This window comes from Echiichthys vipera (assembly GCF_963691815.1).
Source record: "Echiichthys vipera genome assembly, chromosome: 5".
Classification (NCBI taxonomy): Eukaryota; Metazoa; Chordata; class Actinopteri; order Perciformes; family Trachinidae; genus Echiichthys; species Echiichthys vipera.
In genome coordinates, this window is record NC_139830.1 from 7,084,397 (window position 1) to 7,106,165 (window position 21,769).

The 21,769-nt window shown below is 40.4% G+C and overlaps 3 protein-coding genes across 3 annotated transcripts; 2 read left to right on the plus strand and 1 right to left on the minus strand.

The window, feature by feature from the left end:
- Positions 1–579: 579 nt before the first annotated feature.
- tmem25 (transmembrane protein 25) lies at positions 580–6,122 on the plus strand (the record flags this gene model as incomplete). The annotated part of the gene is made up of 8 exons (XM_083914058.1): positions 580–699; positions 1,553–1,897; positions 1,983–2,273; positions 2,477–2,608; positions 2,693–2,726; positions 4,485–4,594; positions 5,836–5,925; positions 6,049–6,122. Exons 1-8 carry the CDS (start codon positions 618–620, stop codon positions 6,120–6,122), a joined length of 1,158 nt encoding a protein of 385 aa, XP_083770184.1. The 5' UTR covers positions 580–617.
- Positions 6,123–8,952: 2,830 nt separating this feature from the next.
- Positions 8,953–11,616, plus strand: LOC310946970 (T-cell surface glycoprotein CD3 gamma chain). Its single transcript, XM_083913576.1, has 7 exons — positions 8,953–9,006; positions 9,551–9,627; positions 9,764–9,781; positions 9,875–10,075; positions 10,326–10,469; positions 11,114–11,178; positions 11,280–11,616. Exons 2-7 carry the CDS (start codon positions 9,573–9,575, stop codon positions 11,343–11,345), a joined length of 549 nt encoding a protein of 182 aa, XP_083769702.1. The 5' UTR covers positions 8,953–9,006; positions 9,551–9,572; the 3' UTR covers positions 11,346–11,616.
- A 3,657-nt stretch (positions 11,617–15,273) lies between these two features.
- On the minus strand, positions 15,274–20,149 carry LOC310947029 (T-cell surface glycoprotein CD3 epsilon chain-like). The gene is made up of 5 exons (XM_083913655.1): positions 19,992–20,149; positions 19,553–19,756; positions 19,313–19,456; positions 17,723–17,775; positions 15,274–16,891 (listed from the first exon to the last, which is right to left on the minus strand). Exons 1-5 carry the CDS (start codon positions 20,062–20,064, stop codon positions 16,832–16,834), a joined length of 534 nt encoding a protein of 177 aa, XP_083769781.1. The 5' UTR covers positions 20,065–20,149; the 3' UTR covers positions 15,274–16,831.
- Positions 20,150–21,769: the final 1,620 nt, after the last annotated feature.

A 21,769-nucleotide genomic window follows, 5' to 3' on the forward strand; every position in this document is an offset into this window, starting at 1 on the left:
GTATGTGGACGCTTACAGTGTAATGTGTAGCCCCTTTGTTTTGATTGTCAGTGCAATGCCATCACCCTCAACCTGAGGGCAGAGAGCTGTGACATCATGTGTGTTAAAAAAAAATGTTCTTGGTCGTCTCCATATGTGTGGGATTATGAGTGTTTTCTTGATGGCTCAGTTCCTGCTTTCGTCCGAGGTGCTCACACATCACATGACCCAGATTGCAAGCAAGCACTAGGCATTACTCATTCCCCGCACTCACAGTATGTGTGTGTGCACAGTCACCGTCGATCCAAGCAGGCCTGTCAATGCTTTGTATTGTAGTGATGGCGGAAGTCTGCAAATCAAAGCTAACCAGTGAATAATTGAGAAGGGAGCAGTGTGTGCTGTGTTTTTTGTCTTTATTGTATTAAAAGTTTAATTTCAGTAGCTTCGTCTGCTTCTGTATGTCTGCATCTCTACCTCACCCAACAAGAATCCGGGTGTCTTTAAAGGTTGAATTAACCAGAAAGCAAAACATTTGTCCTCATATACCCCCAGTGGACTTGGGCCATGTAAAGTCCACATGTAATTTCTCCTCCAAGCAGGTAGATGTGTACGCGTGTGCAGTGCTCCGTTGGAACAGTATGGTGTGGTGTGTGTGTCTGAGAAGATGGGCATCAGGCTCTGCTGTCGTGTTCCTTCACACACTGGCCTTATCCTGGGCAGGTAATAAAGGCACACAGTAACTGTTAACTGCATGACCTGTTCCTTTTGCTTATCTAACTAAGAGCAGTGGTGTTAATAATAGGTCATACAGATAAAAAAAACAGTTAGCTTGTCCCTCTCCTGGAGCCTCTCCTGGCGTAGGCCTAACATTTTTTTTAACCTGGCTTTTGTATGGATTAAATAAACGAGGTATAAGGTGTTAATTAGTGAGCTTTAGAGGTGCTGGTATGAGGATTGAGTTAATTTAATTTAGATATGCTCGCTGCTCTTCCCCTAATCACAGTCTCGGGGCTAAGCTAAGTTAACTAAGCTTTATATTGAACAAACTTAAGAGCTTTCTTTATGTTACTCTCCTCAAGAAAAGCATTTTATCCCTTTAAAGCTAGGGTAGGCAGTTTTCTCAAAATACAGCCCTCCTCCTGCAGCTCTTTCCTCTCTGTCCTAAGCCCCTCCCACCAGATAAGTGCAAGAATATATACAAGGTGTATACAGTGATGCGAACGAGTAGCTTACTAGTCATATATTTCAGTCATCCCTTGTGGGCCTGTAAAGCCTTGAGAGGATATTCTGTGATTCAAGGGTCTAGCTAGCTACATAAACATTAACTTGAATTACCCGAAGCCTTGAGCCTTTGAATATACGGTTAGAAAAAGCAACATTTTCTGCCCATCTCTGTTTTTGAATCTCTTGTGATAATTCTGTCTTCCTTTCTTTCTTTTGTTACTTAGCAGTGTCAGTTGTTGCCAATGCAGGCAAGGGTAGATAGGGTAGATACAAGTTTAAATGTTTTTATTTGCCATGTTTTGCCCTCAACCGTTCTTAATCCACATTAACACTAATCCTGTACTCGCAGGTGCCATTGAGCCCACCCCCAAAATTGATGGATGGCACCGGGCGGCTGTGACAATGCAGGAGAACGTAACGCACTGGTTCAACTGCCAATCAGACGGCTGGGATCCCCGTGCACCTCCCTTGCTAACGTGGTACCTGAACGGGGAGAGGCAGAGAACTCCACTGCCCAACCGTGGGCGCCTGGTGATGCGGTCGCAGGAAGATTCTAAGGTCATGAGACCGGGGACCAATCACAACAGCACCTTCTCTCTGCGGGCCAGGAAGTGGGACAGGGAGCTGGTGTGTGTCGCAACAAACCCCAGGACAGGAGAGAGTTACAATGCCACGGTCACACTCGATGTCCAGTGTGAGTCTGTGTGAAATATTCCAGGATTGTAAGCTAGTTTGTATTGATACAGTGAATAAAGTCCTTCCTCTCTTCCGTCTCCCAGTTCAGCCAGAGATCCTCGGGCTGAACGCCCACTACAGTGAAACCTCAGACCCAGGCCTCTCCCTGGTCCTCTTCGCCTTGGTACGCTCTAACCCGCCTGCCACCATCACCTTCGTGGACCAGTCTGGCCAGCTGGTGGCCAACACCTCCGACTTCCTCATCCTGGACTCGCGAAGCTACCCCTGGCTGACCAATCACTCACTGAAGGTCACACTCGGTAGCCTATCAGGGAATATCTCACTGAACGTGAGCAACAGTGTGGGGACGGTGCAGAGCAACCTCACACTGGCAGGTCAGTGTTCATAAAAGGTAAAGGAGAAACCGAGAAGTACGCTCTGATCTTAAGCTAACTGTCCTGTGTCCTAGATAGCCTTATATGTAGCATTACAGATATAAAAGTGGTGTAAATCTTCTCATTTAACTCTCTTTAAGAAAGCACATGAGTTGAGTTCTCAAAAAATTCAAACATTCCTTTAACTCTCTCTCTCTCTCCAGAGTTCCTGCAGTCTCGTGTGGAGGTGCCCATGCTGGGAATAGTGACTGGGGGAGCCATGGCCTTCATGGCCCTCCTCATCCTCAGTCTGATTGTTCTCTGCCTCATGCAAAAAAACAAAACCAAATCCTTTGGTGAGACTAAAGTGTGTTTAGAAAATGTGTGACTGTAGCATTGTTACTCTGCAGGATAATACATCTCCTTCTGTTATGTTACAGATGAGCCAGTGGAGATTCTGATGACCAAGAAAAGGTAAATAAAGTAATTAGACTTCAGTCAGTGGATGTTTATGTGAATCACCTTTACAGACTAAAAAGCAAATGAAGAAGACCAACAAGATAGATGGATATCCAATAGAACCATATGTTATGATAGACAGTGTCTCTTTTTTGACCACTAAGTGGTCCCCTGAGGCGGAAAAAGGTCAAATAAGTGGAGGTGTGACCATTTTGGGTGGCAGACTCATGGCAGAAATGCATTAATTTAATTAATAAAATGTCACTTCAACATATTTATCAAAAATGTCAATATACAACATAAGAAATAAGTGTGAACAGAAACATCACTATGACACAAAACAAAAGAAAAACAACAGAGAGCGCGAACAGACTGGATAGCCATCTAATATCGACACCAGAAACCACAGCCGCAGGTTTTTACGATTTGCAGGCTCCGCCCCACAACTACGGCCACTCCCAGGGAAAAAGAAACGCACACAGACAGACAGCATAGAGCACTGACAAAGCACAGACAGCCTTAGGCCGTCACAATATTAACTGTCCGTGAAGGTTCATTTAATGGAATTAACTTACATTTAAACATGGGGAACCAGGTAGCCTGGCTCTGTCCACAGGTAACAAAATCCACCAATCGGCCCCCTTGTGGAGCTATGTCGTCATGGTGAAGTTGCCAACCACCGGATACTACAGGAAGTGATATCAGGCCATGATATCATCTGGCACATTAAGTGGCACAAGTTCTGTGTCAGTCACGTGATGCCATGGGGCCCAAATTGACATACATTGCGAAAGAGATGTCTTAAATCTGTGGATATTTTTTGGTCCAATAACATTTCGAAAGTTCAAAAGAACCTCATGATTAATCATTTTATCCCCATTCAAGTTAGTCGGAGTGCTAAACTAGAACTAGCCGTCTCAGCTGGGAAAAGTCTCTATTGCGCCTGCTCTATGGGCCCGTCTGTGCAGATGCAATGCCGATCATCCAGGTATTTTTAGCGATGGAAGTTGAATTTTCTGGCTTCATGCGCCACTGAGCAGCTTTTATAGGAATGAATATGGTTCAGCCTCAAACCATGTATCCAGTTATCTAAATACATCCATGAAATTAACCCTGCAAACCACAAGATGCTGTTTAAACACTTTGAATGTCATACAGAGTAACCTACTAAGCTTTATAGGTGCCGGTACTGTGGGTGGATTTTTTTACAGTTTCGTACCGTTGGTGGACAGAGCCAGGCCAGCTGTTTCCTCCTGTTTCTAGTCTTTGTGCTAAGTTAAGCTAACCAGCTACTGGCTGTAGTTTTATATTGATGTTTAGCAAGAAAGCAAGTTTATCCGAATTGTTGTACTATTTCTTTAAATGCTCAAATATTCAGTCATGGTGAGTCAGCACTCCACACACACTTGACACAGGCAGAAAGTGTTCTGCATACTAAACGGTTAATGCTTTTATGCTAAGGGTTTAGCATTGAAACACTGCATTACACATAACCACATCCACCTGCCACTTGTGGAAAATAGAAACTGCTTTGAGGGATAAGGCTTTTATGTCAGGTAAGTGGACATCCCCGATCTCCTTTTATAATTCCTCCAACCACCTTCACACTGTATCACTCATCTAATAATTTACATCTCAGCATCATTAGCAGGTGTGATGGAAAACAGTGATGAAAGCATATTTGTTCTCTTATGAATATTTGATGTCCATCCTGCAGACCAATTACACATCTAACCCCATTTGGATGTGTTTTCTTCAATATTCCCTGCACAGTGACTCAGCCAATCTGAAGACAGAAAAAGCTGATAAGACCTACATCCCCAGAGAGAACATGTCTCTGCCTTCCAACATGCAGCTCAACGACCTCAACACTTTGAGGAAAGGTATGAACTTATGACGTTTATGAAGAAAAAACACCTTCTAATCATACAGTATACACAGACACTGACCTGTATAACATTGACAACACTGACATTTGAAAATACTATAATCTTTTAAGCCATAACTACACTCAACAATATCATGCAAAGCTCTTGTTACGAACAAGCAAATTATTCAACCTGGATATTCCTACAGGGACTGCCTGTGGGTCCCAGACTCAAAGGTCCAGTTCAGATTGGTTTCAGAGGCCTCAATTCATTGTGCTTCAGTAGTTTGTGGTAATGTCCCCTAACCTGACTCCGCCAGATGTATTGATTCGCATGATTCTCATTTGCTCAGCATATCCATCTGGGAACTCTCGTTTGGAGATCTTTTGGGAAGGGGCGAAAATACTGGTTGCTGATTGGATAAACCATCTGTCTATCACCAAAATACAGGCTAGGTCTCTAGGTATGATACAGTAGGGGAGTCAAGGCAAAGCTCAGAAAGTGGACAATGTGTCGGTAAAGGACATTTGCCGTTGGTGTAACGTGAAGTTACGGATAAAAGCCCCCCCGCCCGTAATGACTTATGTCTGAAGTCATGTACAACATTTATCAGAGAAGAAAGATTGATAAACACATATTAAGCAATTGAGGGTTACTTGAAATCCAGCATTGAGAATATTAAGTAACTACAAATGTATTCAGACCAAAATACACCATAAAAAAGTACGATTGTGAAGCATATTGATGTTGTAGTTAGGCTAAACATAGCTGCTGCTGTTGTACAGTTAGAAGAAGAAGAAGAAGGAGAATTACTTTATTAATCACGCAACGGGAAATTCGATTATTTCACTCTATTATTATTCATGTTACACACACACAGGTGCCCAACAACAATATTCAGCAAAGTATCAGAATTTCAAAACTACACTAAAAAAACAGCCATTGGAAAGAACTGTGAAATTGCTCTATAGATATAGAGTCTTTTAGGTTTATCAAGTCAGCTTAATATGCAAGAATGTAAAGAATGCAAGAATGCAATTCAACATGTATGGAGAGTGATATTTCAGATATATGATTTTGGAAAGGACATTAATTGGCATTCTTGCCCAGAGTTAGATGAGAAGATACCCCTCTCAGATGATCAATCTTCTCATCTATCTTGTGGCAAATAAAATTAAGTGTAATTCCAAAAGCTACCCCTGCAAACTCATCCATGTATCTCTTCACCTCCACCCTTCTTGCATCACTCCCCATAGCCCGAGAGGCTGCCCAGCAGAACAGTGTGGGAGAGCAGAAGAAAGATGAAGAGGAGGAGGAAGATCTGTCTTTAGCCTACGCCGCCAGAGGTCAGGAATAATATGCTCCGACGCTGTTGCATTTTTCATTATTTATATTTTAGATTCAGTGTGGAGGAAACGCGGTGAGTGTTTTATTTTGGTTTGTGTTTCCTCTGAATTTTGATTTCCTAGGTTTTGCCAGATATCCAATGGTGGGCTACATCTATAAGGTTAACAGCACAAGCAGTGAGGAGATCTGGCTCTGACTGACCTCAAAGTTACACACAAACACACACACACACACACACACACACACACACACACACACACACACACACACACACACACACACACACACACACACACACACACACACACACACACACTCACACACACACGGAGTACATGCATGTATAACTACATCTTCAATTGGTGCAGCTTTCCAACAGGAAACCCAGAGCAACTGCCAGTCAGCCATTCAACCTTCAACCGTCACCTTCAAGCTCGACCACGGTGACGAAGACCCAGAAGATCTCACCTGTTAATGGGCCACATGCAGGATCGACACACTCTGTTCTCACTGTTTCTCAAGTTCACCCATGGACTTGAATTTCTTGTTCACAAAACAAAGCTGTCAGTGTTTTTGTCTCTCTGAATCTAGTGCTCTGGACTGTTACACATACAAATGCTCCCATTCTGTATGTCTCTCATCTCATCTCATCTTCATCCGCTTATCCGGGTTCGGGTCGCGGGGGCAGCAGCTTTAGCAGGGGACCCCAAACTTCCCTTTCCCGGGCCACATTAACCAGCTCTAACTGGGGGATCCCGAGGCGTTCCCAGGCCAGTGTGGAGATATAATCTCTCCACCTAGTCCTGGGTCTTCCCCGAGGCCTCCTCCCAGCTGGACGTGCCTGGAACACCTCCCTAGGGAGGCGCCCAGGGGGCATCCTTACTAGATGCCCGAACCACCTCAACTGGCTCCTTTCAACGCTAAGGAGCAGCGGCTCTACTCCGAGTTCCTCACGGATGGCTGAACTTCTCACCCTATCTCTAAGGGAGACTCCAGCCACCCTCCTGAGAAAACCCATTTCGGCCGCTTGTACTCGCGACCTCGTTCTTTCGGTCATGACCCAACTTTCATGACCATAGGTGAGGGTAGGAACGAAGATTGACCGGTAGATCGAGAGCTTTGCCTTCCGGCTCAGCTCTCTTTTCGTCACAACGGTGCGGTAGAGCGACTGCAACACCGCCCCCGCTGCTCCGATTCTCCGGCCAAACTCACGCTCCATCGTCCCCTCACTCGTGAACATGATCCCGAGGTACTTGAACTCCTTCACTTGGGGGTAAGGACTCATTCCCTACCCTACATTCTGTATGTGTCGACATGATTTCCTCCTGTAACCACATGCTCATGATGTCCCCTCTCCCTGTTTGCATTATCAGAATGCATTAATTGTTCGATGCTAACGCCAGAATGTCCAATGATAACGTACTGTATGTGGGAATTTTACATTTTGACCAATAATATCCAAATAAGATGGTACGTATTTATGCAGTATGTATTTGTATATGGACATGTAACATGTCATGTACTGTATATTTGTATGCATATGTATATGTGTATAAAAGAGAACGTCTAATAAAGATAATATTGAAATTGTATGAAGTAAATGCTGGGCATGCTGTGGTTTTACTGGTGATCACCAGGGGGCGCTCTGAGGTGCTTTATAAGATGGAAAACATGGAGATTAGTTATGAGGGTGAGGTGTGTTTTTGACAGGCTACAAGTGATGAGTGTGTGTGTGTGTGTGTGTGTGTGTGTGTGTGTGTGTGTGTGTGTGTGAAAACACTGTTGCTTTTGGTGAAGAAGAAATTTGAAATTTGACACTTTCTTTTTCTTTTTTTTTTATAACAGCAGGTGCCCAAGACAAATAAGCATGTGTGTGTGTGTGTGTGTGTGTGTGTGTGTGTGTGTGTGTGTGTGTGCGTGTGTGTGTGTGTGTGTGTGTGTGTGTGTGTGTTTGTGCGTGCGTGCGTGCGTGCGTGCGTGCGTGCGTGCGCGCGCCTGATTGTGCCAGGTGTTTGCTCTAGGTCACAGGTTGTTGTGGCTTCTCTTCAGACAGGAAACAGAGTTGTGTTGTGAGAGCATCTCTTTGTTCTCTCTCTGCGGCTCCTTCTGTGCTGAACAGGGAATGTAATCTGTCACACACAGCAGCACAAACATTCACATCACGCGGGGGGATTCAAATATTAATCTGGTTGTGTTCATGTCTTTGTTTTACCAGACGGAGCTGCTCCACACATCTCCAGAAGCAACGACAAGCAGACAGAGTAAACACACTGATCAGTCATTTCAGTTCATATAAGGCTGCTAGTAACTTCATTTCCATAGTTAATGTGAAGATGTTCCATCACAGATTGCTGTGCATGCCCTTTAGAAAGTCTAGAAGCTGTTTTGACAAAATGAAGTATGGCATTAGGGTAAATCCACTGACAGTATATCCTGGCATCAACTGTGGAGGAAGTATTCAGATCCTTTACTGTAAAAAAACAAACAAACAAAACTCCATTACAAGTGAAAGTCCTGCACTACTTCAGTATGAGTGAGCATTATTAGCACAGAAGCTATTATTAGAGCATTGACGCTGGTACAATAATGTATAGGTAGCACTTCACGGTTTCAGTTAGTCAATTTGGAGCTATTTTTTAACTATGTAATATAGTGTTTAACTAGTTTGTTCTATAACAATGCATCATATCATATTTTCTGTATATGTACAATTTGAATTAAAGATTCATTAAAGTAACTATTAGTAAAAATACGAAATTCCCTATAAATTTTGGTGGATAGAATAATAACGCAGCATGAAATGAAAATATTATTAAGTACTTGAGTAAATGTACTTTCTACCAGTGTCATTTACTCTAAGACACACAGACACAGAACCCTCCAGATGATGGAGAATAAACCAATCACACTTTACTTCCTTCACACACACACACACACACACACACACACACACACACACACACACACACACACACACACACACACACACACACACACACGCACAGACAGAGAGAGAGACTGTTAAACTTCAACAGGCAGTGACGCTTTGGCAGAGGAGCACGGCAGCGCTTCATTTCAAGGTCAGTAATTTTATTTCAAATTTCCTGTGCATGTCATATTGTAATTTAAATGAATCGCAGATGAACTGTGTTGTGCAAAAGTGTATGTTTTGATGGATTCCAAATAATATTTTGTTTGGTAGAACCAACTAAAACCAAAGTCAGACTTTTTATTAAATGATTGTCTTGAAATAACACCCCAAATATTTTGTTGCTGTTAACTTTATCTATATAGCACCTTTAAAAACAAAGGTATACAAATTGCTTTGACGGACAAAGCACAGGCACTTACAACAATACGCATTATATATACGCATCAACAAAGCAAGATGAACAAAAAAAACGCTTTTAACAAACAGTAGAAATGACAAATGAATGAAAAAAGAAATAAAATGAAATTAGATGATAAGGTAAAAAGACAACATGTTGTCTTTCATCATCAGCTATCTGGTACCGAGGGTTGATCAAAATGGTTGACAGGGAGCAGAAAATGGCGTTCTTCCTGTTTTCTGTTGCATGCTTGCTCTTTGTTACAGCGATCTGAAACATTATCTGTTATCAGCAGAACTCAGAAGAATAAACCCACGATGAAACGTCAGTTCGTCTTGCCTGCCTGTCGGTTGCTGCTTTGGACACTGACTGGTAGGCATACCTGCCCTGATATTTGTTTTATATGACTTGAATCAAAACAGGGGAAACCTACCCTTTTATTGTTTTGATAGTACATTACTGTTTGGCCGTTTCAATAAAGTAAATGGTTGAATCTTTCTTTTCACAGCATCTGTCAGTTGTCAAGGTAAGAGGACTGCTTTATTAGTTAATAAATTGAGATGCTTAATTGTAACAACATGCATGAAATTATGTCCGAATCTGTCTTTTCCCTGCACAGATGCTGAGTTGAAAGTTAGCGATCTCCCTGATGGGATCAAGCTGTCTTGTGGTGATGCTCATCAAATTAAAGCACCTAATGGTCACCCTCAAAGCAATTTGACATTGTCCTACAAAGATGAGAACACAGGAGAGTATGCGTGTGTGACATCCAGTGATGGTGATTCTACTGAAGGACCAAAAATCTATGTGAAATTTCGAAGTAAGTTCTTCAACAGGACCTCGTGTTTTTGTGGGTTTAATGTGTACTTTTATACAGTACTTAGTTGCATTTACACTGTATTAAGGGCAGTATTACCATAACAGTAATTGTGCTGTGTGTGTGTGTGTGTGTGTGTGTGTGTGTGTGTGTGTGTGTGTGTGTGTGTGTGTGTGTGTGTGTGTGTGTGTGTGTGTGTGTGTGTGTGTGTGTGTGTGTGTGTGTGTGTGTGTGTGTGTGTGTGTGTGTCCAGCCTGCAACAACTGCATTGAGCTCAACAGTGTTGCATTAACAGGAATAGTTGTAGGAGACCTCGTGGGTACGATTGTGATTGGAGTGGCTGTCTATCTCATTGCATCTCAGCATGGGAAAGGTCCAATCACCCCTCATAAGAAAAGTAAAATCAATATCTATCTATCTATCTATCTATCTATCTATCTATCTATCTATCTATCCATCTATCCATCTATCCATCTATCCATCTATCCATCCATCCATCCATCCATCCATCCATCCATCCATCCATCCATCCATCCATCCATCCATCCATCCATCCATCCATCCATCTATCTATCTATCTATCTATCTATCTATCTATCTATCTATCTATCTATCTATCTATCTATCTATCTATCTATCTATCTATCTATCTATCTATCTATCTATCTATCTATCTATCTATCTATCTATCTATCTATCTATCTATCTATCTATCTATCTGTCTATCTGTCTATCTGTCTATCTGTCTATCTGTCTATCCATCTATCTATCTATCTATCTATCGATCTGTCTATCTGTCTATCTGTCTATCTGTCTATCTGTCTATCCAACTATCCATCTATCCGTCTATCTGTCTATCTGTCTATCCGTCTATCCCTCTATCCATCTATCTATCTATCTATCTATCTATCCGTCTATCTATCAAAAGAAAAGTAAATCCATCATCTATCTATCTAGCTGTTTGTCACTTACTGTAACTCTATTTGTTGATATTGTTATATTAATAAAATGAATGAATGAATGAATAAATCTGTCCCCCAGGCTCTGATAGACAGCTTTTAGTTCCAAACGGCACAGGCGGCAGAACCCCCGATGATGATTACCAGGTAAATGCAAAGGCATTTCAACTGGCACATGTGATTATCACGTTTAAAAATGACAAGTTAAATGACGCCTTTTCTCTTTCCACCACCATTCCTCCCTCAAGCCTCTGAAACCTCGTCAGAAACAAACGTACGATGTGCTGAACGCCAGAAGTAGACCCACCAGCTGAAAAACAGACACTCTCCATGTGTTCTCCATTCTGTTTTAGCTAGGATTTCTTTAACACCACGCCTGTAAGATATTGCTCTTAAAAGACCCTTCACATCAGTCACCTGTTAACTCGTGGCTGTGTGTCATAGTTCAGTGTTCATCAGTTGTTCTTCTGCTTTTTGTAGCATTTTAATCGATTGATGTGTCATTTTCATTCATAATCTATGTTTTTCCTCTTCCTATACTGTAAGTAGGGCCACAACCACCTCGCCATGACTCAAAGGTGTGCTTATTACAACAAAACTGATGTTATCATGATGAAAAATTAAATTATTTTGGAATGAAAATGGTGTCTTGTCATGTTGGCAGCTATAGCCAGTGTTGGAAAGTAACTACGTACATGCGTTAGACCTTTATTGTTTTTCATGCGTTTCTTTGTTTTCATTGGACTGATTCTGCTCCGTTTTTCTGCCCATTTATTTCTTTTTATATTTTTCTAAATTATGTTGTTGTAATTGTGCTTTTTTCATCTTTTTTTATTTTTGTTATAGTTCATTTTTTCTCCTTAAGTTGAGGGGTTTGTACATTTTATAAGCTTGTGACCTCTCCTGACACATTTCTCAACATAAGATAAAAAAACTTTTATTGTCTGTCAAGTGACAGAAATTCATCTTTGACAGGGCAGGTTCAATTTACACAAAATAAATAAATACATACAAAACAGACAGTCCCAAACAATGTCAATACATTAATGCCAAAAGATGCAAGCAGTGCAAAGGGGGTGACTGAGTGGGAGGGATATGTTGCTTGTGGGCAGTGGCAGTGGGGACAAAAGATATTTTATAGATGTTTTATCGTGCCAACAGGACCTTGTAGTGTCGACCTGATGGCAGTAAGTCAAAGGATTGGTGGGTGGGGTCCTGTGTGATTGTATTGGCTTTCCTGAGTACTGACCGGGTGTACAGTTGTGGAAGGGGGGGGGGGGGGGGGGGGGGGGTTCGGGAAGAGCCGATTATTTTGCCGGCCTGATAAACTATGCGTGCAAGTTTTGTTTTGTGCTTGATGGTGAGGGTGGTGGTGGTGGTTATATTTATTATTTTGTCATTATCTGGATCGTTATGTGCTTTGTGTGTGCAAATAAATTACATTTTGGGGCTTATAATAATAATAATATGTCACTGGTTCCAGTGAGGTACACAAAAACCACTGGTATTGGCCTCTACACTGACACAACAGCTATGTTTTGAAACATGAATTAAATTTGTTTGCTGTGTTATTACCTTTTGCAGACAGGCCATAGTGTTGTGACGTCCCATGAAACAGTTGTGGCTGTTGCACTTCTCACTCAAACTTCACATATACCACCAGTAACCACAGGTTTCACCAATTCGAAAAGTTAATTTTGATGATAAAGCTGTACTTTATTTAAAGGTTGAATATGGAGAACGAGCAGAAACTGCCATCTGGTCTCTCAAGATCGTAGTCACAACGACAAAAAATAATTCCAGCAGTCGGGTTGCCATGTCAAGTGATGAATCATACAGGGTAACGACTAATTTCGACTAATCAGTTAATTTTACAACGGTTTTTAACGTCTTTCTTTGAGTGCTGTGTAAAACCTGGAGATAGACCCGGCCCAGTAGCCCAGGAGACCGGAGTCTGTTTGAGCCTGTTTGAACCCATCCCCTCGCACCATAAAAAAAAGTATTGCAGAGGAGTTTGTCTGACAGTTACCGTTACAGCTAAGTCAACATGAAAGTTAGCTTACAGATCAAGGAGAAATGTAGCCATTTGGGCTTGTGTTTTAATGCCGTTGAACTCCTTTATCTCAGTCCGTAGAGTGAATGCTTGGCCTATATTGACTCACGTGTTTGCCCGTCTCCGGTCACTCAGCTGCTGGGGCAAATAACAAAGCAGCTGCAGGATTGGCAAACTCCATTTCACCCGGTGCCAGCCTACAGTACCTGCACCCAACAACAGACAACCCTGGCAACCCGCCATGCCTATTGGCTGTTACAATGTAAACAGAACGGGACAGAAAGTCCTTGTCAAACCCGTCAAAAAAAAAAAGGAAAATAACAATTCAGATATATATCATAATATATTTTTTTATGGAAAAGCAGTTCGTTCATTCTGTATGCCTCAAAATGCCCCATGGGTGTATTATTTTATAAAAAAAATATATATAGCTTTTAATACTTCTAAATACTTATTATTTACTTATAATGGAGCATTTTTCCATTGTTGATTTGGTTCTTTTACATTAAAATCTGAATTCTTCCCCCACCACTTGCTATTGTTGCTGTATTAGGGTATTATAGGGTGAGAGTGTTTCAGAGGTCTATTTCAGTCTATTGCACCAGAGATTACGAAATTATGAAAATAAAGAGAGACATCGAAAAGATAAAAATTATTACACAACAAGGGTAAAGGGGAGAGAGAAGAGCAAGGTAGAAGAGACAGAAAGGTTAAAATAGTAACAAAGATGAGCCCCCCCGCCAGTACCAATGTCAGATAATCTTATAGCTTAAATTCTTTGATCACTGCTCAAAGTCTTTCACTTTCTTGACGCTGCTGTGGCGAAGTTACAAACTGCATTTCTCTACCTGAGCAAGAGACGAGAGATCAAACAACGAAGCTTAGACAGCTCGTCTCAGAAACACAGCCCTGATCGACCCACACACAACCACCTTCTGACTCAGTGCAAGTACATGCACGCACACGCACATGCACACGCACACACGCACACACGCACACACGCACACACACACACGCACACACGCACACACACACACACACACACACACACACACACACACACACACACACACACACACACACACACACACACACACACAGACACACACACACACAGACCACACACAACCACACACACACACACACACACACACACACAGCTTCACAGCTTTGTTCTCGTCTTTCTTTCTCTCTCTGCCATTTCTGTGCACTATGTATGTTTGTAACACCTGTGCACCAGACACACACGTACGCTCATACATTTGTGTGTGTTCGCTAAAACAGACACTCGACAAACAGATGTAGGTCTGCGCGTGTAAACGATTTGACTAAAGACAGCCAGAGTGGAGCACATTGTCTACCCCACCCCCAACCTCCCCTCTACCTTTTTGTTTCTCTCTCACACAAACATAAAGCTGATGTGAGATGAAGATAACTGAGCAGCAAGTGTGGGAGTGTTTCCACTAAACCCTACTCCCTGGAGCTGCATGACGAATATAGACTTCTTAATTATTGGTAGTCTGCATAAAAGGAGAAATACAGTATTACATCACGTTTCCCCTTCTTCATTTCATCAGTGCAGCTGTGATCAGTCACTGCTGGAAAAAACACAGTTGGCCAAAACATGACAAAACATTTCCATTGTGCACTATGGGTATGAAATATATGTTTACGCATATAGACATGTTTCAGAGACATAGCAGATGTTTCCAAAGACAGCACGCCATGTCACTCACTCGGACATGAGAGCGAAGAAGATATAGATATGAGTGACTATGTGCTTGTGGGTGTGATACGGATATGAGCTGCGGCTTTGAGGCTGCTTCGTGAGTCGGTCGCATACAGTTATATCTGTAGAAGTTTCCAACCATGAGCAGAGAAGAAAATGAGAACTTTTTTGACTGTGGTTTATTTATTAGTGACATGTGTCCGTTACAGTCACAAGGAGATTAATTAGAGATTACAGCAGAATGAAGCGAGCTGATGTGATGAGCAAAATACGTTTGTGCAGGAACATTGTCTGGCAAACATGAGCTTTTTACAAAGTCAGAACTTTTGACATAAACAAACTGTGTATGTACATGAAAAATATGTATCTGCCTATTTGAAATTACATTATGATTTTTATATGATGACACTATTGTAAATTAGACTCTGCAAACCATTTGAATTCAAGAGTCAGTACCCTTAAATAAAAAAACAAACATGTACACACTCAATGGCCTCTTTATTAGGTACACCTCTAATACAGCAACTCTGACATAAATTCTTCCTTTGACATTTTTGAAAGTGTATAATTCAAATGATTATATTATATTATTAGCAAGATCATAGTTAACGGTGTTATTGTTGTATTGTTGTACTCACATACTCACACTACACATCAAGGAGTGTATTCATACTTTTCAATTATGCACATGTCCATTTACATACAATTCAATTCAAATCAATGTTATTTATAGTGCCAAATCATAACAAAAGTTATCTCAGGACACTTTACAGAGTAGGTAAAGACCACACTCTATGACTTATTTATGATTTACATAGGCCCAACAGTTCCAATAATTGAATTAGCACTAACATAACAGTTTAAAAACAACTGAACATTATATGTACATTATGTATATTTAAGAAAAACATCTCCACACCAGTACAATACACATGAATGGACATTTTTCTGTGGCGCTCACAGTATGGAAAGTAGTTTTAAAATACTATAAAGCAGTAATTCCCAAACAAAAGTGCCAGATCAGATGGGCTCACGTAGCCCTTAACTGTACTGCTTTAACAGAGATTAAAGTTTTGATGCTCTACCCGACGAGTTTGGGTCTCAAAATTCACTTAATAAAACAGTAGTGGACATACAAGTTCTTAGACGGGCTTGGGCCCAAAATGGCTGCCATGATTCAGGCTTGGGTCGGGCTAGGACAGAAACTATTCAGGTTCATGCTGGGCCTGATTTTGCTTTTGATCAGTAGTCAGTCAAGTTTCCATTCATACTTCTAAAAGAAACTGGATATTTGAGTAATTTATGTTACGTATATCTTTTAACTTTTTCTTTTTTAACTAATACTCATGCACTCTTTATTACAACACTCGATGTTAATGTATTAAAGCTGACTCGGGTCAGTAGAAAGCTCTCAGACTACGATACTTAGTAAACTTGATAGATAATTGTGACAATAAATAAATTGAAGATTTTCATAACACTGATTTGTAATCCCTTTTGTATGTTTTTTATTTTCCTCAAAAACCACACATGCTAATATATATAACATTAAACTGAGCTACACAATCTTTCCATGAGCCCACTGGTAACCGCACAACTTTCAAGTTGGGAATCACTGATGTATAGCCACACACGCAAATAATGTCTGTGTTACTTGGACTAATCCACTAAACACACTGTCAACAGTTTTCATGGAGACTATTTCTTCAGAAGAAAGTAGTTCCCAACTCATTTTTCAATGCCATTTAGCTTGAATGGACTGCAGTGGTGGCAGCTATGTGGACAAATTAATCATAAATTACACTGCTTGTGCATGAAATAGTAGGGGAAGTGAGAAACGTAAGTGTTTTCTTCATACAATTGGATCAAGCGACCCATTTAATCCAAGAGAGCAAACCCAGTGTTTGCATGCTACTGGGAGCATGACTGATGTTCATGTATGTCTTTTGGTAATGTCTGCCTTCGTCTGTGCAGCCTTTAAACCAGTGACCTGGCAGCTGCACTCGGGTGACTCGTCTCTATCCCGTCCTGTTCACGACAGAGTAAGGATCATTGGCGCGAGTGTGATGACTCAGTGGCTGTCAAAACATAAACAGCATTAGGATGATTATAGTCATCTTATTCCTAAAAATGTGCAAAATGTTTTCTTTTTAATACGGTTCGGTCAAATCACAGTCATGCTTGCAGGATCATCAGTAATCAAAAAAGGGTGGAAGGATATTTTTAGTTGTTTTCAGTATATTCACTTAGAAAAATAAATAGTTTTATTTAAAGAGACAGTTTGACATTTTGGGAAATCTGCTTCTTTTGCTGAGAGTTCGATGAGACGATTTTAGATTTTAGATTTAGTTACGTGCTGACTGTTTCTTGGCCAGGCACAGTGACTTCCTGGAATCTTAAAAAGCACTTTGTTTTGATCTTATACTTTTTAAAAAATGTATTTCAATGTATTTCTCCAAATGTCTAACTATCCCTTTAAAGATTCAGATTTAGATGCATCTGGCACCCAGTTTGCAAATTGCAACCAATTGAAAGTTCTTCAGTGGATGTAGAAGTACGGAGAACTAAGGTGGCCGACGTGAAAACGTGAATGGCCCTCTCTAGAGCCAGTGTTTGTCCATTCTGGGCTACTGTAGAAACATGTCCGACTGTGATTCCCAGGTGATTATACACTAAAGAAATCTATCAAAATTATATTCTATTTCTGCCAAAAGATCCTCCTGGACCTTCATGTTTTAAAAAAATGACACTCTCTAATTGTAGCTGGACACTGGAGAATATGTTTGGCTATTTCCAATCTTTGGTTGAAACATGACTGATTATGATGGTTTCACTCATTTGAAGTCACCCTGGAAAAGACAATCTGTTGAATTCATCTGAAAATATGCTTTTTTTTATGCTGTACCTACCTCATAGTCAGGCGATGGGACAGGTGGAGCCCGGCCTCCTGAACGAGCAGGTGCTAGAAGGACAGAAATACTCATGATATTTCCTGTCAGTTGTGGTATGAGACTCACTATAAAAGAATGCTTTGTGGTTGATTGTGCGTGCATATACAGACATACAGTTATGATGTGTTACTTCAGCCAGGCAGTTTTAACACACACACATTTAGTGCCTATAGAAAGTCATGTTCTACAGCCTGAAATGGTAATACGTAAAAAAATATATATTTTCCCGCTTGATTTACACATTTTGCCTTACAACATTCAAGTGAAATCTTTTTTTTTATTTCTAAAAATTAATAAATAAATAAATACACCTAGAATAGTGAATGAGTCTCTTTAGAAAAACAATTATAAACATTCTCAGGTATAAACAATCACCTTCCAAATTGCACAATTGGCCTAGTTAATTAGCCTCCACCTTACATCAACTGTGGTGACTTTGATTACTTCAGAATAAAATCAGCTGTTCCTTGAGGAATCCACTAGTAGTGCATGGGAACACAAATAATTCACCATGGTTGGAAAAATGCTTTCAAAAGAGCTCTGAGATAAAGTTGTGGATAGGCACAAGTTAGAAAAGGATATAAAAAGATTTCAAAGGCTTTAACTATCCCTCTGAGGACCGTTTAGAGTATTGCCAGAAGTGGAAGGCATATGGCTCCACCTAGACCTTGGCTAGATCGAGCCGCCCCTCCACACTGGATGACCGAGCCAGGAAAAGATTGATCAGGGAAGGCCGATAGTGACCTTGAAGGAGTTATAATTCTTAATAGCAGAGGTTGGTTGATCTGGTCATGTGACAACAATTTCACAAGTTTTACGTGTATGGCAGGGTGGCAGGAAAGAAGCCTCTTCTGAAAGAAGGTCACACTGAGTCTCATAAAAAAAACATATTGAAGATTCTGATGCCACGTGGCAAAAGGTTATATGGTCAGATGAGACCAAAATTGAACTTTTTGGGCTAAACTCTTAGCGCTATGTTTGGTGGAAACCAAACACAGAACGCCACCCAAACCAGACCATCCCTACAGTGAAGCATGGTGGTGGCGGCATTATCTCAAAAGGGTACACTGACTTTCTATAGGCACTGTAACTGAAATAGCATTTGCAAGAGCTGCATCAACTGCACGATTAGATGTACAATACTATTTCTAATTTGTAGACAGGTCTCAGAGAAACAGATCTGCATGCATCAACACTAAAACATGCAAGACACCACAAGTGCTTTGGTACTGGGGACATAGGTAAGGTAGTGACACCGCATGTTCTTTTTGATCTTCAGTTCATTTCAGTTCAGTTTACTTTATTAGTATCTGAAGGTAGAATTTATGCGCAGTAGCAGGAGAGGGTGTCACACAAACATTAATGACAGGACATACAGAAGACACACAGCACGAAAACACACAGCACGAAACAGACATGGGTGCTTCCAATGTTCACTGAGCAGGATTAAAAGCAAATAAGAGAAGAAAAAGTGATGATAAAAGGAAGAATAAATAGGTTTAAAAACACTTTCAATAAATAGAAATAAATAGATAAATGCATTTTTACCTTTGGGAGTGTGAGTACCTCCAGCTGAGGTTTTCTTCTTGGTGCACCTGTAGATGATCATCATCAAAAAAGCTGTCCCCAACACATCCACAGCTATGACCACCCCAAATATAACTGGGTCCAGCTCAAAACAGTCTACACACACTAAAGGACAAAAAACACCAGTTAAATGAATGAAAGCAGAGACAAGGACGACTTACACAGACGGCACGTCATGAGAAAGTATGTTTTTTTACTCACCCTTTCCTTTCACGTAAAAATAATACTTTTGTTTTTTTGTTTCCTCTCCAATCGGATATTCACAGTGGTATAAGCCCTTGCTTTTGCCATCATATTTGAGTTTATATTCATATTCATTGGGGTTTAGTTCTCTTTGCTTCTTGAACCAAGCCCCGCTTTCCGGACAGGTCATTGTGAATTCTTCTCCAGAGAATGTTACTCCTCCTTGAAACACATTGACAAATATTAAGTTAACTTTAGTGTGCATGCTTTAGTTTGTCATTTCAGGACAACAGTTATAGCAGTTAAGGCGCAGACACGAAACAGGAAATGGGAGAAGTGGCTCATGAATGCAATACCTTTTGTCAGAATGTTGTTCTAAATCCAGACCAATATATTAAGACTTTATGATTTTTAAACATAAAAAGCACAATAAAATGCAATAAAATTAACAATTTACCTTTACCAGCCTTCACCGTAGCTATGAACAGGAGGAGGACGGCGAGCGTGGCCTGAACACCCATGCTGTTCATTTTGTTAAGATGAACTCTGTGTTTCTAGAACGATTCCCTCTTAAGCTCGTGTGAATAAATATTTACTGTACGATATGAAAAAATATCAAGATGTCTGTTCAATGAGACAAAGAGTAAAGTAGTAAACCTGCTGCTTCTCCCTCTGTCTCTCTCTCTCTCTCCTTAACACACACACACACACACACACACACACACACACACACACACACACACACACACACACACACACACACACACACACACACACACACACACACACACACACACACACACACGTAGGAAGTGTTTTTTTCAAAATAGGTTCGCAGTTAAACCTCAAAATGAAGGCAAACTGAATGAGTTAGGTGCCGTAAAGTGCTCATATCTGAGTGGCGTCTCTTTTTTTAATCATTTATTCATGATTTTTTGCAGCTGATGTATTTTGTGTATCATGTTTTTAAATTAAAATGTATATTACTGTTGTCTGTATCTTGTAATAAAGGTTAAAAACTACAACAACAGAGTTTAAATCATGTGCTAATCCTGGGGTGCATCATATTACAGTAATAAATATAAATGCTCACGATGCTTTATTATATTGAAGGGCTCACCACCATATAAATAAACATACTAGTTACTCTCTCCCTCTTTGAAAACATATTATGAATATTATAAACGTGCTTTATATCTGTGTTATCAAGCAGAACTCAAAGACCTTATGATCTGATTTGGTAACCTTTCTTATGGCTCCATTTTGTAGTGGTAGAGTAAAACCGCACTTTTTCTGAGATTGATATTAATATCTCTGCACAGTCGTTTAAAGTATCAATAACAACTTAATAACTGAGTGTTAAATAATATACAAATCACTCTGATATTATAGAGCCTTAACATTAAACAGTGAAACACATAAGAAAAAAAACCCAAAACATTTTGAAGATTCTTCCTCTTGCATGATTAATATATTTATGATGACTTTAAAGGCTGCCTTATTGTGCTGATTATTGATTGATTTTCCAGTTTATCATTTTATGACACAGCTCATGAACTTGTGTTTGCAAATGTAGGCCTATTTGTTCATATTATGTGAAAATGCCAACCATCTGTATTGGCCACAATTAGGGCTTTAAAAAGGGGCTATTTGGATTCCATATAGATGTATACGCTTTGTGAAGTTAACCCAACTCCCAAATGAAATACAACATGTTGACATGTCGACCACAAAAGGTTGAGATCACAGCATCCACTGTGATCTTCTGGTGTACATTAGAGTGCAGCTCTGCCCTCAAGTGGTTCAAACCGGTAACAACCAGTCCGCTGGCTTATTATTAAACAATTTTAAAACGGTAAAATGGAAATTCTCTTTAACCAATCTGTCTCTCTGATGAACTGATTGTATTATCTGACTTTTTAAATTCAATTTGGTGGTAAAAGTCAAAACATTTCAATGGATAAAATATGATCCAGGTGATAACATATTAAACATGTCAAAACCAGGCCTTATCCTACAATATGAGGTCATATGTCACATCATAAAGAGCCATTATGTGCCTCAGATGTCTCACTTACCGTGTTATATCACACAGCGTGGCTTTATATTGAATTGTGTTAAAATGTATCATGATACACCAGATCATAAACATTAGATCATAATTAGATTATGCATCGTCTATGAAATACGGATGTGTTTGCGCAACAGCTTTGGCATGAAACCACGATGTGTTTT